This window comes from Cyprinodon tularosa, unplaced genomic scaffold (genome assembly GCF_016077235.1).
Source record: "Cyprinodon tularosa strain WSP-4 unplaced genomic scaffold, ASM1607723v1 ctg221, whole genome shotgun sequence".
NCBI classification, from domain to species: Eukaryota; Metazoa; Chordata; class Actinopteri; order Cyprinodontiformes; family Cyprinodontidae; genus Cyprinodon; species Cyprinodon tularosa.
In genome coordinates this window covers 381,371-399,616 of record NW_024038824.1, presented here as the reverse complement: position 1 = coordinate 399,616, position 18,246 = coordinate 381,371, and the positions used below count along the sequence as shown (strand labels likewise).

At 37.8% G+C, this 18,246-nt stretch overlaps 1 protein-coding gene across 1 annotated transcript in view; it reads left to right on the top strand.

Annotated features, from left to right (window-relative positions):
- The window catches only part of myo10 (myosin X), a 128,653-nt gene that overhangs the window by 28,409 nt on the left and 81,998 nt on the right, over positions 1–18,246 (top strand). Inside the window, exon 2 of the mRNA XM_038286165.1 lies at positions 14,876–14,974. Within this exon, the coding sequence (XP_038142093.1) occupies positions 14,876–14,974 (99 nt within the window). The remainder of the gene's footprint in view (positions 1–14,875; positions 14,975–18,246) is intronic.

The following is an 18,246-nucleotide window of genomic DNA, read 5'->3' as shown; positions in this document are numbered from 1 at the left end:
ATCCATCCATCCATCCATCCATCCATCCATCCATCCATCCATCCATCCATCCATCCATCCATCCATCCATCCAGGCTGTTCTATAACTTGGAAAAATTAATTGGAATTAATTTAGATTTCAGTGCTTCAGCTCCAGTCCAGTCCCACCTAAACAGCATACATGTCCAAACTGTCTAATATGTTTTTAATCTGTGATGGAAGCTCTTTTCTATTGCAACTGCATAAAGGATTTAGGGGTGTGGGGAAAATGGATTTGGTGATGTATCGTGATCTTCACTTGCACTACATAATGTTGATATTTCAGCTTCTGAATACTTTTTCCTAAAATACTGTAGGAGGGAAACACTATTTCTCCTACAATAGGAAAAAAAAATTGTTCTTATTTTTGTGCATTGTCAGTAACTGAGTATTTTGTCATTAATGTTCTCAATGAGTGGTTACAATTAATTCATTATGTTTTAAACGACTTCTTGGAGACGTCTACTAGAATATAGTTTCAGTGGAAAGAAACTTGTTCACTGTATTTTATGATAGCTGCATCTAACTGTTTTTTATTTTTTCAATGAAACACTTGTAGTAAATAATAATAATGATATGATGTTTTGAAGATATTGTTTTTTAAATTAATATGTGAAGGATCAGTATCTTGTGAGGAACCTGTGCATCGGTCTCCTTTTACCTCCTAATTTAATATGCTAATATATAGTGATATTGCTATATTGTGATAATATCAAACTGAAGTATAGTGATGTGTATCGTATCGGAACACCCCTGCTAATACTCACCTCTAAAAGTTGTTAGGGGTTATTAAATCCTCCATTAGTGTTGATGTAACAGTGAACTTTTACACACCTAGCTGAGTCAGAGTGGTTTCATCATCTAACCTGAGGAACTCACCCAGGAATCTTCAGTCAGACATGTTCCGCCACGTTCAATGGACATGAGCAACTAATAGGTGGGATCATTTATGCAGAAATAATCCAATATCTGGAAATCTTTTCTGGCGGATTTGCTGTGAAAACCTGACACCGGCTTATGGTTTCCAAAAAGGTTTTAAATGTCAAATTCCTTAATGCTTCACTTTTCAACCCCTGTCATCAGAATGAAGATGGGAGCTGAGACTATTCAGTCTGCTGTCACACTTTAGCTGGAAAAGTCTTCAGGCAATTTTAAATAGAAAATCTGACTAATGAAGAAGCAGTATTGTTATTCCGCTGAGCCCTACTGATATATCGCCTTGGTGACTGTCGGCACAAAATACAATACTAAACTAATCTGAAACAGTCAATCTAAAAAAAGCAGTTCTGCTCAGGCAATATCAGAATGTAGATGTCTGTGGAGGACATGTGGCATTAAAACCAACTGAAAGGAGCAGTAAACATATTCAACATATAAACACGTCAGTGTGTGTGTGTGTCTGCGGACATGTCTTACCGCAGCGACACACGCATATTAACGTGTTGCTGCTGTTTGTATCAAATTCGCTTCCAGGACGCCTCTCGCTCTGAAATTCTGCAATATGTCGACTCTGCCGAGTCAGCTGCGAACTCACATGGATCCACCCTACAGCTGCTACCCAGATCCACAGCGACGTGCCTTTTAATTATCCAAAGGCAGCTGAGGAGGACAGAGAACTGCATCTCATGGGGAAAATTTTTAGACTCCTGCGTGGGAAAGTGTTGTGCTTGTTTTCATGGATTAAAAGAGATCAGGACACATTTCTATTTCAACTTTTAATAATGTGACCTTTTGATACGTGATAATAATCAGTTCCCAGCTTGTGTAGACATCCTGTTGTTGTGTCCTTGTGCAAATAGTTGCTGACATCTCGATCGCTGACAGGAGCAAGACGATCTGTCGAAGAGCAGCTGCTTCCTGTTGTGCCTCCAGTCATCACCTTAGTTCACACCCACTTTCTGACACCCGTCTGCTCCGTGATGTCACCCCTGACCCTTCCTGACAATTGCTCTGTTAATAATGCAGACCTGCCAGGTGTTCTGCGTTGTTAGCAGGTTTTATCTTGCTTTTTTCATTTATTTTTAAGAGCTCAAAGGCTTAAGGGCATAAGCATTTAAAATGTCATTAAGGATGAGTGCTTTAATTCGGAATACCTAGCATGCATCTAACGGTGAACCATTTATTTGGCCAATATTATCAGCAGCTGAAATATTCTGTTCATGAAATGCATGAAAAACTAGAAACCGCCACGCTGTATTCCAGTCTGTAAATACGTCAGTAATGCAGGTCGTTATTAATAGCTTATTAAAAGTCAGATAAGTGTTACTGGATAGATCATGCATACATTTGAAATTTCAACTTTATGCCTGATATTTGTTCTGGATCATTTGGGAATTTCTACATTTAGTGTACAAAACACACTATTTTTGAGCCAGCTAGCAGGTCATTATTTAAAATGTGTACACCAGCTTGACCCGCCTTCCTTTGAGCAATTGTGAAAATCATTAAAATCATGAATAACCATTTAGTTCTAATTATAGAATTGGAGCAAATTTTAACAGTGAGTTTGGGTTTTATAGGTAATTAGCAGGTCAGTGGATACAAGAAGCTGGTATTGGTGAGTTAACCCATGTGGTGCTTCTGTAGTTAGGAGGATTAAACATCATTAAAGGACCTTGATAAAATTGCATTTACTAGGGAAGTTTGGTCTATATATATGTAGTATTTTTTGACACGTTTTAAGTAAATTCTTTAACATATTTGGTCTTTCCGTAGCTTATAGAATTGTAAGGTCTAAACAGATCTCCTCACCGCTCTCTTTAATAAAGGGTTGGACTCTTTTTGCCTTCATAACTGCCTTAAGTCCACATGAAACAGATTCAACATTTTGGTCACACAGTTGTAGCAGCTTTCATTTTTTTAGGTGTTTATAAAAACCCATTGAGTTCATTGAACCCAACACAGTTTCCTAATGTTATGTTAGCGTTTTGCTAATAAAGCCTAAAAAAAGTTCCTGGTTTAGTTTGTTTTGTGTTTTTTTTTCTACCAGCTTGCAGTTTTCAGGTTGAATTCAAACTTAGTTTTGGATACTATTTGTGAATAAATTTGAGTTTTTTATTTGTTTAAGTACATATTTTTAGGTCTGCAACGTACATTATAGAGCGTTTATCTAAAAAAACGTGATATGTGCATGATATTTAGAGTGTTTAATTCTTTTACAATTTTGAAATCATTTTCAAATGTGGGCATATATACATGCAGATAGTCACCTTTGATTTTACATTGTGCTTTTGGTCAGTGCTGACACCTCTGTAGCTCTTGTGTTATGTACACCAGATTGGACTGTGAGATAGAAGTGATTAGATTCTGCTCCAGAATCCCTTCATTGTTAAAATTTTCATTTTAATCCCACAGAATTCAATACATAAAGAAGCTGATGGTATACACTTGGGCTGTTTTTCTTTGCAGCAAGCCAAGATCTAATATTTTCCATTTCTTTAAAGAAATCGTGAATCATTCATTAACCTTACACTTTGTCTTTGACATAAAGCAGCCAGATTTTGTGTTGCCCTCTGGATAACTATGCTGCAATATCAGCTAAGAGAACAAAATTAAATCTGCTGGTTTGAACTGTGGATCTTAAAAGAAGAATATAAAACTGCACAGTGTCATGCTGAACAGTCAACATCTCAAAGTCGAGTCTGAACTCTAAATATATTCCAACCACAGAACATCTGAGCTCATGATGACGTTAATCTGTGGTAAAATAAGGCACAGAGGCAAAGAAGTGAAAGGGTTGAGCTTGTTAAAAGTAGATCTTGTGGTCGCTGGGAGCTGGAACCTTCTGGAAAGAGGGTTTCAGAGAGAATTACCTTTTGTTCGGATTCAGCTGATGTTTCCATGTGAAGCTGAGTTGTTTGTTGGATTTAACCTCAGTTTAACACTTTCCTTTAAAGGAAAGACTTTTGACTCCAGTGTTTATGTATAATTTCTTTTTCGCTGTTAGGGCTAACATAGTTTGAAATGAGGACCGTGGTGAGAACAATCCAATCAGCTTGGACATGTGGTTACAAGGTCCAACCACAGCTCAGGTGATTAAACCTGGGTCAGTTACGCTGTGATTTGAACACCTGGCATTTGGCCTCCTGGTCTGATCTGTAATCAGGGCTTTTTGCTCAAAGCAAAAAAGTTGTAAGGATCAACTTTTTCATAGCTGTTCTCCTGCAGACCTTTAAGATCTTTCTTTTTATTTCTCTTTATTTCTGCATAAACATACTGCATGTACTTTCAGGTCGCCATAACATTAACAAAGATGGGTTTAAAGGGACTGATATTTGGACCTCCTCAGTCGTTCTCTTTAAAGTGTCTACTCAGAAACTGCAGAATGTGCCTCATTGAATGAGGTCATTCAAGGTCAGCCTCATCAATAGAGGTTTTACTCTCTATTTTTTTTTATTTTTCTTACATTTGATATGATGTCCTTTGACGTTGTTGGAATGCATCAAATAAGTTTTTTGTGTATTATTTCCTGCTGCCAACTTTAATAAAAAGCTACCCATCTATATTATCCACAGTTATCCCCATTAGTTATATTATAGAAATCAAGTTTAATTGCAGATGTAACCTGCTTAATCACAAGTTTCCATCTATTTTTATTGTTGTAAAAATGAAGGCATGCTGACATGCTTCATCAACCATCATAAAGATGCCACTGTTGGGTCTGTTGAAGTAAATTCTGCAGTCAGCAGGAGCTAAATTGACCCAAACATCTTAACTCAGGTCAAGTAAGCAGGTACATGTGTGCAGTTCTTCTGTAAAGGCCTCATAAAACAGCTTCTGCCGTCCGATTATTACAGCCCATAAAAAGCTAATAATCCTCATTTTTGGCTGGGTTTAATCAGCGACTCCTCGCTTTTCTGGCCGGCTGCTGTCGACTGGTCGGCTGTGTTTTATGACTGCAGTCAGTCCCAGTCTATCCTGGTCATGTATTGACAGCTACAGCATCCCTGTGCTTTAATACCTTTACCATCATCATCATCATCATTATCTTCCTCAATCAGCCCAGAAACTGCCTCTCCACTTTGGGAACACCAACAAAGGATTTACCTGTTTTATCCATTTAAATTTTGCTTTTAAGCAAAAACCTTCAAAATAAAACAGCTTTAAACACTTGCTGATATAGGATCAACTTTAGGAGGAGTTATTTTCTTCATCAGGGATGCTTCCCTGATTCCTTTAATTAGAAAAAAATTAAAAGAAAATGAGACGATTCGATTAAAGAAAAACTGTCTGAAAACAAGCTGGTAGTAGCTGCACCACTGCTACATCACATGGTTTTAGTTAATAACAAGAAAACAGTGTTTCCCTGGAATTACTGGAACGTTGTTTTCTGTGCGTTTCTCACAGACCGATCCAAAGCGATTCTCCCCTCTTCTGCTTTAGGAAACTGCAGATGAACGGATAATAAATCAACTCACCCATACTCCTCATCCGTCGCTGTAATACATCATTCTGCAGATGCAACAGTTTGGAAGAAATACCGCTTGACATCCAAAATGTCTCGGAGGCCTCAGACTTTACTTATAGGGTTTTGATATTATATGATGCTGCTGCCTGAGCTGTCTGGTGGGAAGCTTTGCAACGTCTAATTAAGATGCATTAAAGTCTGGAAACAAAATAAGGAGGAGCTGAAGTACAGGCAGCTTTTATTTTGACAGATTAAGTATATTCACTATTAGGGAGCCTCCGCCTCAGGAGCTCCAAAATTCTTGCCTTGTTCTGATTTCCTCCAAATATTACATTAAGGGTGGCGAGAACTTGAGTGTTTCATTCTGATGTAAAAAAAGTTTAAAATGATCAAATTGCATAAAATGTACATAAACTCCAGTAGATATGAGATTTTTACAGGTAAACAGAATGTAAGAAGAACTTTACCCAAGCTTTTTTGTCTGAGCCGCAACTAATAACCGAGAGCATCATTCAAATTAGAGAAACATTTTCTGATTTTACACATCAAGAAAAAAACAACATAACTCAAGGCAGCTGTATAAAAAACCTGACAAATCCCATTGAGATGTATTTTGTTTTTGATTAAATCCAGGCAGGAATTTAATAATAAAAACATGGTAAAGATGGGGAAATAATTTAAAATTAAAAAATTATTAAGTTAGTCAATAAGTTTTTTTTTCCCATGTGCTAAATTGAACCATTAAATGTCTCGCTATCGATGTGTTTATTTGACTATGATCCGAGGTTATGAAGTATTCTTAAAAATGCAGCTCTCATGTATGCTAATATGCTAAATTACTGTGTTGCCTGAAGCATTGCCTCTGCTCATGTTTGTTTGGGAGTCACTCAGTAAGAATCTACTGTGCAAATACTTAAACATTCAGAGGGAAATCATTGGGTTTTGCTAATTATGCTTATCCTGTGTTGCTTTTATGGATTTAAACACTAAGATGGCAATTTATACCAACAGAGTTTGAACAAAACATTTTGGATCTGAAGTTAGGAAACGTGGTAAAGTTTCCAACATTTCAAATTTAGACCTTTAAAGCTTTAAACTGCCTAATGAAAACAGAGTGTAGGTTGAACCAAATTTTGTTGCTTCCAATGCAAACAATTTGATTATTTTATGTGCACTGATATAAAAAAAAGTCCTGATTACCATTGCTACACTTTGACTTTTGAAATCATTTTAGGACACTATGCAGCTACTAGAAAGTAGGGTTGTCAAAAGTATCGATACTCAAAAAAGTATCGATACTGAAACGTTGTATCCGGATACAATACTCATTTTCAAAAGTATCGAGTACCAGTCGCACCTAAACAGTCATTCATCTAAAGTGCAGAATAGAGGAAAATGCACTTTCTGAAAACTGTGTGATCGAATAATTCAACGCACTTTTGAGTTTCAAACTTTTTTTTGTAAGAGGTGCAGCTGCTGAGAATTATTTTTGTTTCTTAACTGGTTTGGCTAGTGTCATTGTTATGTGTGCAAAGCATAGCCAAGGAAGGAACACTTAATTTTAATTTTGTAAGTTTTTTATCAAGCTTGCTAAATACTGTGCACAGCAAACAACCTCAAAATGTTGTTCTTATTGTTTATTGTATTTATTTATTGTATTTTAATTATTAATCAAAATATTTCTGTTGAAATGTTATCCTTGTGGTATCGAAAATGGTATCGAGTATCGAATATTTTCCTTAGTATCGGTATCGAGTTGAAAAGTTTAGTATCGTGACAACCCTACTAGAAAGAGCTGATATTTGGAGCTTTCAAAAGAGAAATGTAAATATAAACTCCATTAAATCACTTGAGGGGAAAAAATCTATGCGGTAAATCTTCCTGGTTTGTCAAATGTAGTAATTTAATTGTCTCTGCCTGCTTATATGTAACTGAGTGTGCACTGCTGCATAATTCTGATACAAAAAAGGGCCTGTAAGATGTATTTGTTCATTTAGAAAGATTTTATTATGAAAACATGTTCATAGAACAAACAGCAGAAAGAAAATCTGATCCCACCAGACAATAATAGTTTTTTCTTTCTATGTTTGCTTGTCGTCCTCTGTTTAATAATGTTTATTCATATGTTGGCATTTGCCCTCACATTGATAAGCGTTTTCAGAGTTTTAAACCTGGGTGAGTCCTTCTGATTGGCTCCCTCTAAAGCTCTGATTGGTCTGTACTGCATGCATAAATAGTCACGGTCAGTTTGCACTCATGGACTTCCTCATAGTTTTTTTTGGGCGGGTCTTTTTTTTTTAGGGTGCAGTTTTATACTTTTCGCATAAATTGCATTGAATACATTAAGTTTTTTAAAAAAGTTTTGGGACTGTTTGAAAGTCAGTTAGAAATCACTTAAAGTGCTCATTTTGAACCAAATGATGCTTAAAAGACCTTTATTTAATTTGCAATATATAAAAAAAAACTTTTTGGTATTTGCTGTTAGTGATAACTGTACAACTGTAACAAAAGCTCCTTATAACAAAAAATTATTAGGCGTGAACGGTAAATATAGATAGATCATTGCAACTGACTGAAATGTTTTGTAACTTAAACATTAACGAGGCAAATTCAAAAGACGCAGAAAGAAAGCAGAGGAGGTTTGACAGTTGGTCACTTTTAACCCTGGCTATAAAAAGAATCAGTTAATAATTGATTTGACACAATGATTGATCCACCACTTATCCCTGGAAAGCAAACCGACACGCACAAGCAAAATACAGCCCCCTATAGGCTGAAGGAGGCCTTCCACTCAGAAAAAAAGCCCAAAACATCTGTCTGTATCCCACATCTGATGGAAAAACCTGCCAGGTGTTTGTTTGTCTTTTATAGCGTTGTTCATTGGCCAACTGTTCAAAAAAAAATATTCAAGAAAATAAAATGGCTGATGACTTTGTTGGGTTGTTAGAGTACAAAGCATGTAGATTGCTGCAATATTTATCGACTGGCTGAAAGCATTGTTAATGGATAGCTTTACAGAAGCTGCAGATGGTTTGATTAGCTGCTGAAGCACAAGCTAATTGAAGGTTCAAGTCATGGAGAGTCAAAATAAAGACATTTAACATAGAAAAACATACTTCAGGGTGAGTATTGTTCAGTATTCCTGGCCATGTGAGATGCCAGTGGAATTAATTTGTCTTTGAGGGTTTGCTTAAACATGTCTTCTTCTGAAGAGGTTTCAAGCCCTGCGGATCAGTGAAGCTCAGAGGAAGACTGCACACCTGCCCACAGATTTAGAATAGATACACTGAGTGAAGATGCCTCTCAGACACCAGATAAACATCAGTGATCGTCTTGCTCCTTCTTTGTTCCACTTGAAAGAGTCAAGCAGCACTTTAATCACAGGGCTCAGGCTTCCCCTTAAGGTTTGAAGATGGATGCATGACAAATTCCCCATCCATTTAGAAGAAGAAAAAACAAATTTACCGCATTTTCCTGCCACTCTGTTTTATCATAGGGCTGGTGCATTCAGGGTGATGTGCAACCCTTGATTCCCATATCACATAGCAATTTGTATGTTGTTTAAAAGTTCAATGATTTTTTCCATTGACCTGAGAAATGCTCTTCATGGGGCTGTTTTTTCACTAACTTGCTCTTCATAACCACCATAATATACCATTTAATCATATCTTCATATACCATTAATACCATTACAGATAAAACAGTGATAAATACTAAAGGAATGCCTGATGTATATAAAAAATGAGATCATGAAAGGCTTGTTCCTTTGGGCTGAAGGCTGAGGAGTGAAGTTGCTGGAGGTTTCTTCCTGTTAAAACTGAGTTTTTCCTCTCCAATGTTGCTGCATGCATACTTGGTGTGAGGGATTGCTGAAGAGTCAACTGCAAAATCCAAGCCAAGGTTGTTGCAGCAGGCTCATGCAATCAACTGGTTTCCCTAACCAATATCACAGTATTGTCTCTGAAAAGTGCCTTGGGATGACATGTGTTGTAAATTGAACTGAAAATCTTTTTCAAGGGAGGATTTAAAAAGGGATGAAGAACCTCTATGTTGTGTGATAGTACATCTTTATAGATCTTCATTTCTGCCTCTTTTCTGTTTTGAAAGTTATTAGCTGAAATAAAGATTTGCTCATGACTTAGAATTTATATTAATTAATTTAGCTCAGCAAATTCTCACACATTGAATGCATAAACCTGTGTAGCAGCTTCAGATGGAAATATATGGTGGAGGAGGGCTGCAGCTGTTGGAGATGTGTATGTTTGGCAGCACAGCTGGTGCAGATGAGGTTAAAGCTCAGCAGCAGTGACTCTGGGCTCTGATTGTAAGCAGAGAGAACATAAATTATTACATTTTATAGTGAATACAGAATCAAAGAGATGCAGTCACAGAACTTGACTTAAGTTGAACAAAGTCGCGGTTTTAATGTGAATATAAAAAAAAAAAATCTTCCCTTCTTTCTCCTGATAGAAAGGATGGCTGTTGTCGAGCACAAGACTCAGTTTGTTGCTTGAGAGGAAGTGGAATTGCTCAGACAAGACAGCTGCTCATTCCCTACCCTGATGGCGTACGAACGCTCCCAGCACAACAGATCCACCGTCTCCCAGCTCCCCCCCTCATGCACCCTGCAGAGAACGCATCAGCCACACATGTCCGGGTTACGAGGGGAAAACACACGCAGGCGATGGGTCACTGCTTCAGTTCTACTCCCTCTGCCTTTAGGGCGGCAGGTTCATGTTGGTGTTTTGGCTCCTGCAGGGAGGAGGTGTCAGTGTGGAGATTAGGGCCAGAAAGGAGTCTCTCCCTGGATAATAGAAGCATGTTGTTTAGGAAAGACGTGGAAGTGAGGTGCACACTGTGGGTGGGTCCGTACAACTGCATGGGAACTGTTTAAATAAAGCAAACAAAACTTCTTTATGGATCCTGTTTAAACAGAGGGAGGTTTTTCAGCCTGGCAACATCCAATGACCTTACTGAATGAGTCTGGTCTTTACTTCACAACCACCCCTGTCTTAGTTCAGCGTATCAGACTTGGTGTTAGACGCTTTCAGCTGGAAGGGGAGTCTCTGAGGTCTTTAATGGTGCAACAGCTGGGCCTTGATCCACAGCTCCCAGCCTGGTTAGAGTTTAAATGACATCTTATGCTGGGGTTGACAACAGCTCAGATAAAGCCCTCCTCCGGTATGTTTGTTTTATCTGCAGAAAAGCTGATACATGCTATCATTTTACGTTTAATGCCATTTCAAACCATTTTTTCATGACCTCTTTGTCCAACTTTTTTTTTTTGTTGATATGGCATTAAAATCCAACTTCTTGCAGCAGACAGCTTTAGAGACAACCGTTACTAAAGGGTCTAACCCTGCATAATAAGATTGGATGTAGCTGTCCCTCTCGTGGCCAAATTGACATAGTGTTATTCTGTCAACAACAACATGGAGGTATTCTGAAGCATCTTGGTTCTCAACACTTTCACACCCCTATTTACATTAAATCAGATGGGATCAGGTCACCTACAGCTGGATGACAGTGTAAGGTCTAAAAAGAGCAAAAGACTTGAGGCTGCAGCTGTTACTCTGCAAGAGCAAAAGGGAGTGGCAATGGGAGTTTTATTGACTATTTGTCAGAATCCATCATGAAGTGCTCCATTTTCCTCCCTAATGTCTACTGTTGGCTTATTTAAAGTATTTTTACAGTTCTGGTGTCTGTTGGCCAGCATTTCATATTGGTTTTCTGTCAACAGCATCATTACTAAATGGTTTTATACACCATTAAGTTGCTTTTTTCTGTGCTAAACTGCAGTCAGAACTGCAGCTAAAAGGGCAAAATGTAGACCAGTTGTTCTCTATGTCCAAGTGACAGAAAATACATTTTTTGTGATAATAAAATTGTTATTAAATCTGCTTTCAGTAACTGGTAAAATAAACACCATTACTACAGTCACAATCACGTTAACAGTTAAACTTAGCTTCATTTGTAAAAAAAAAAAAAAAAAAAAAACACATGATTCTTCTGTCTGCAGCTCATATTTACACAAAAAGTGAAAATAATCTGGAAAACAGAATAACAAAAAAACTACAATATTTAGCAATATTTAGACGTAGGCAACAATTTGCCCACTAATTTTTAATCTAAGACACCGACACAACTCTGCTTTTTGAAATCAGTATGATGCACTTTAAAGCACTGAAAGCTGAAATCTGATCTAATTCAAAATAAAATCCAGACTTTATGTATCAAAATAAACATGATTTAAATACTTCAGTTTTCTTAAGCACTCGTTAGTCTACAATAATTCATGAAATCTTATCAAGTGTATTTAGCTACACTATGTATTGTTTGACCAAAGTATTTGCTTAATTCAGCATGTATATTAAATGATTTTTCGCTCAATATACAGCTAATATAATTGGCTACATAACTTGGAAGGCTCAGATCCATCACTGACTGAGTCATGTGACCCAGCGTGCTGCGTTCAGGCAGTCTGAGCTCCCGCTGAGCAAGAGAGCGAACTAAGCTTACAGTTGTTGTTGTTAAAGTCCGCCCAATAAAAGCAGATATTAAACTTGTCCGATTGCATATATTTTGGTTATCTGATGTTGAATGTATTCTAGAGCGGTAAATGTGGGTTTGTCTTCACAAGTAACTGCATAGCTTCTCAGTCTGTTGGTCCAAAGTAATATCTGCTTTCAGATTTAAAAAAAAAAGGGAGATTTCTCTATTGCCAGATGCTTTCCATGTTCCCTTTACCTAGATGTTACAGGACTTGCTCCCCTAGTGGATACAAGTCTTACAGTGTTACTTTAAAGCACAGGCCTGAATTTCAACTAAAGCATCTTTTGCATGAAAATTCCCCTTTAATCTGTTAAAACCTATTTGATCCATGTTTGAGCATGCATATCATCACAAAACAAATATGGAAATTCAACGTTAATTGGATCACTGTTTGGCTTCAATGTTTATCCTGAATTAACTTGTCAGAAGAAATGTTGATCATCTATGGATCAACCGCCATTGATGGAGTCGCTCACTTTGCAGCTTTTTTTTTTTTCTTTTTTGTTTAGATCTGATCTCCTTAATGGGGATTTTTATCCATTAACGTTGAGGTGCAACTTGGCTTCTCTTCATGTTCAGTTCATCATTAACTCCAAACAAGAACTTTGATGTAAGAGTCCAGGCAATCAGTGGTGATGAATGAGGGAGGGGAGGTGAAGCGCAGACATTTGGCCCAGAGCCATGTTTTGAAAGTCTCCTGGTGGATTAAACTGTGCAGAGGAACAGAAGAGAGGGCTGAGTAGATTAGTCAAGGGAGCAGAGTGAGACGATGTTCCACCTCTCTGCATCAGACGGGGGTTGGCGGCTCATGGAGTCCACAAACAGAATGAGCATGTGTTGATGAAGGGAGGAGGGAAGACCTTCTCTCTCCTTTTCTTTTAGATCTTATGGTCACATCGGATTCCTTTGCCGGTGCACATCAGGAATGTCCGTATGGTTTCAGTTGGTAAACAGTTCAGGCCTCCCCGATGGATCATCTTTCTTTGTTTGGTTCCTTTATGGGTCATTAGACAACCATAAGCCTTTGTCAACACAATGAGGTTTTTTTGATGTCCTTTACAAACATTATTCCATATGAAGTCTTTGTGATGACTGTGTTCAGATAACTACAGAAAAGATGCTCCAGTAATGCTGTAAACTTAAACATATTTTTATCAGCCATCTGTGATTATATTGATACCAAAGATAGCAGCAGAGTAGACTAGGACTAATTTCTGCTCTGAACGCTGGACCAACCTTCAACTTATCTTTTCTGAAATACTTGTTTCTTTCTTCTAAACATGATTCTTATGATTATGGCCAAACATCTATACCAGAAACTATGCTCCAGAAGTCTTGGGGTTTATTCATATGCAACTTGGCAAACCTATGCTTTGCTGCCATTAGGGGAATTTGCTTTAATCCCTATAAACACACCACTCTTCAATCATTCCTGTCCTAACTACCCTGTTAGGAATGCTAACTGGGGCTCTTGAGGTTTTTGATTTTTCAGAGCAATTTATGCTCTGATCTCAATGTAAATTGACAGGTGATGTTTCAACTGAAGATTTTGGTTTTCAGACTAACTAATTTGGTTTTAAATTGATACGCTCAGCCTGTCATTGCTGACGTCTTTCCCTGTTGGAGTACTGGCTGCTGATCAGTATAGAGCCAATACCTCTGCACCTTGAGGTGCTGGTGATGATTTTAAAGCAGCTTTAGCTGCTACTTTCCCTCTTATATGCAGTAAAAGATTAGAGGATGTATTCACCTTTTCCCTTGAGGCAATTCATTTTTTGCTTCATGTATCAAAGGAAAGAAAAAATCCAGGTACCTGTTGCAGTTGCTAAACAAACCCAAATAAATGACCTGCCATTTGCCTTTTTAACTTCTTGTATAAAAGTCGGGATCAAGCGTTCAGTCCTTTTACGAGTTTCCTTTGAGCATCACATTTATTTCTCTCCAGGAGATCCTTTTAATCGTGCCGCCTCCCTCAACAGAAGCGGAGGGGGGGTTCGAACAACTGACAAAGCCCCTCTGATCTGCTGCTGACTCTGCAAACCTGAGCTTTACTCTCTCTCTGTGTATTTTACGCTATGAGCATTCATCTGCTAACTTTCCTCCCAGCCAGGTGCCCCCCGGCTGCCTGGCTGGCAGGTCTAAGCAAAGCACAGCGAGTGTTTTTCCCATTAGTATTAACCGCTCACGATGAGGAACCGAAGCACATGTGGCCATGCCATTAGGGAAAAGGTCCATCTAAAGGGTATTTTACTCTGGTTGCTTTAACTGAAAAATGTCTGAGTGCTGCTGTAATTACTGTTTACACTAAAATACAACCAAACAGGCACACGCATCAATCATTTAGCTGTCAGAAGCTGTTTTATTTACACAACTGAATTTAAAATGAGAAAAGAAACAACCAAAATCTTCCAAACCAATAGTTACATTCAGAATTTCCTCTCAAACTCTTGGAATTAAGTACTAACGTGACACAAACATTACATGTTGGCCTAAAAGTCTATTACATTAGGAGCAGGGAAGTAGAGGGATCAGCAGGTATGAAGTTGTTTTAGCTCCTGCTCTGCTGAGGGGCTTCAATACAGCTGTATGAGGGGTTGAAGGTACAGGGAAGACAGAAACCCAACACCGTCCGATTCTTCATGTAGAATCCCTCCATCTGGTTGGAGGTCGGTGCCTTGGTAATACTATGGCAACCACATGTAATCTGGTCAGCCTTATCAAAGGCTCCAGCCTTGGGAAATCTAATCACAGGGACATTACATGTGATGTGTTATTTTAAACCTTCATCACTGTTTTGTTTTGTTTTTTCAATATTTCTGGGTCTGAATTGATCAGTCATTTTACACCAAAACTGTAAACTGGTTTATCTTTGTTTTAAAATGCTGTTGTTATTTTCAGGGTGATCGAGTGTGGTTACGGGAGGATGAGCAGTTCCTTCCCAGCACCGTGTCTTCCTGTTCTGGAGGTGTTGTTGTCTTTGCCACAGACTACGGCCAGGTAAAAACACACAAACATATTTATAACTTTCTCTGAAATCTTTGTGAATATTGTCTCATGTTCCCCTCTGATGAAATGGAAAATGACAGAATCTTAACGCTTAGTAGACACGTACTGTAGACAAGCCTGAAACCTGTTTTCACGTCAAAAGAGATGGAGAGATCATATATTTAGTCAAAGTAAAAGCTGAGTTCATAGCTGTGTCTAAGACTGGAACAGGACTAAACATAGGCCCAACTCTGTGATCTATAAATGTTGATGACAGTAGCCCAGTCGATATTTCCCTCCAGGATGATGTCATAGCCAAACAGGAAGAGACCAGATTCGGTTACTATGACGAGAAAAAGCAGAGAGAACAGAAAGTTATGAATAGAACCTTACAAATTCTGCAGAAAGGGAGAAGATAGAATGAAACAGAGTGATAAAAAGAGGTCCCTATGTCCTCCAGCAGTCTAAGCCTATAGCAGCATAACTGTAACCTCTTTCACACTACCTTCTGAAAACCGATCTCTGCCGAGCTTGGATCAGTTAACAGTGCTGAGTTCTATTCCTTAAGACCGTTTACACACCATGGTAGTGTGGTTCCTCGCCTCCCAGTGATGATCTACGGTACTACTGCTCTCTAGAGGTAAGCAAGCAAATCAACATGGCGGCACATGAAGGAAGTTTTTATGAATGTCTGAAGTTTCATTAATATAGCGGCTGACTAGATGATGCGGTCTGCACATGCGCTCTTTGTTATCTAATAACCGAGGCAGAACTGAACCGTGCTACCTACTGATGAACTAGTACCATGTTATTGTGGTTCGGTTGTGTCTGCGGTGGTCCGGTTCAGTTCTGCGTACCATTTACACTTAATGGTTATTTCTGTTACAGTACTTGAGACATTCTTGGCACGGTTTCAAAAGGGTAGTGTAAATGGGGCTTAGAGCTCAGCATAGAGATAGCTCAGGATAACCTGAGCCACTATAACTATAGGCTTAATCAAAAAGGAAAGTTTTAAGCCTACCCTTAAAAGTAGACAGGTTGTTTGCCTCATGGACTAAAAATGGTAGTTGGTTCCACAGGAGAGGAGCCTGATAACTAAAAGATCTGCCTCCCATTCTACTTTTAGAAATTCTAGGAACCACTTATAAACCTGCAGATTGAGAGTGAAGTGCTCTGTTAGGAGCATAAAAAATGATCAGATCCCTGATATAAGATGGGGCTTGATTATTTAGACCTATAGCGGAGAAGAAGGATTTTAAATTCTATTCTGGTTTTAACAGGAAGCCAACGAAGTGGAGTTAAGATAGGAGAGGATATGATCTTCTTTTTATTTTTATCAGAAAGCTGGCTGCAGTATTTTTGATCAGCTAACTACAGATTGTGCACTTCCTGTTTGTAAAGAAGTACAGTAGTCCAGCCTTGAAGTAACAAATGCAAAGACCAGTTGCACGGCACCCCTGGACAGGATATTTCTATTTTTTTCAATTTTCTAGAGATTAAAATTTGAAAAAAATTATGCTGTTGCCATTTATTGCAACTATCTGACCTGTTCTGGTCCCAACACATCTATGAACTTTTTTAATCAATTTATATCCCAATGAGATCTTTACTTCTAGAGGCTCAACTTAGTATTTATATGGTTAATAAGTGATTATATCTGAGGGATTTTACAGCATTTATCCTCTACTGCTGCTGATAATTAAGACTTTTCACGATTCAGGATTAGTAGAAGAAAAGTGAATTTGCTTCTGTCTAGTTGGATGTTCTCCACCTCCCTGCAGTTTTTTTGCTTTTTTCTTTTCGCTTTATCTACAACTGAATAAGGATGTTGCTCTTTCTCATATGCTTTTTTGAAGGATTACATTCATTCAGAATTTTCTGAGTTTAAGTTCAGTGAAGTATTCATTGTAGTAAATTACCACATCAGCTTTCAAACAACTCATTGGAACAGAACAAATTGAAATAAGTACACTTTAAGGGGATCTAGAGGTAAGAAGATATATCTGTCATTTGTTCGGGATCTAATTTAAAGTATTTGGAAACATTGGTAGCTGATTTAAGCATTGTGTGCCTCAGGTCGCTGTTTTTCCATATTTTTGTTAGTGTGACCCTCTTATTAAAGAGAGATCAGTGATCAGTTCTGTCTCCTCTTTGGCCTGAACTGCAGGTTCCCCACAGACACTTTCTTTGTCTTTAAAAATGTTGGCCTAAAATCAAACTACTGATGGTGTTTGACCTTCTTTAAGAATTAACATATTTAAGAAGTGGGAACAGAACCATGAGGCTAACTTGATTTACTTCGACTAACGTGTAAAAGTCAGAAAGCAGCCTGTCACAAGACCCAGAGCTCCTGCCGTTCCACATCATGCTTCCACTATTTTATTGGTTTTGCTAGATTCCACATACGTTAATCTGATTACTTTGGTCTTGGACTTTTTTTTATAAAACACACTTTTGCCATTTCCCTGCAGAGTTTTACCATCATGTATGTAAAAATGTATCTTTCCCACAACTTAGAGGCAAGGAGAGGCTTAAAACCATCTCTTCTATAATTTAGGATCAGCTCAAGATGCTGAAAATCCCTTTAAGCTTGTCTGGTTCTGCCTCATGTCTTTGATCAGTGTTTTCAAAACAGTGGATCTAGAAGGGAAGGTGAAGGACATATGGAGTTGGGGTCAGAGATTTACCTTTCATGCATGTTTTGGGTATGTGAAATCATAAAGAAGATATTAGATATGGATTTGATGCAGAATTGGATAAACTGTTAACCTGATGATGTTCATTAACAAAACTAATGGGCTCAGGCCGAGAGCAGGAGGAGCTCCAGTATATTCAAATAAACTTTGTGTTATTTACTCATAAACTCAACAGACCCCGTTCAGTAATAAAATCCAAATGTCATGTTTTCTGTTTAATTTCTTCAATTAAAAGTAGGGCTGCAGCTAACGATTATTTTGCAAATCTATTAATCTGTTGATTATTTTTTTGATTATTCAATAAATATTCGGATTGGCAAAAGTTCCTTAAAGATTATTTATGAAACTAAATTAGGTGAAACAAAATGTTCCACTTGAGGAGCTCTGGATTGAGCAGATTGACAGGGGAAAAAAGGTTTTTTTTTCATATAAAATTTATTTTTTTGCATATATTTCTTGCTATTTTTATATCAGATTTAGATTATTTTACCAGTTCACAGCTTTTAATCACAACTTTTAGAAGTTTTAATTAACATTCTCATTATAAGATTTAAAAAATTTTATGTTGTGGATATTCTGACAACCGAC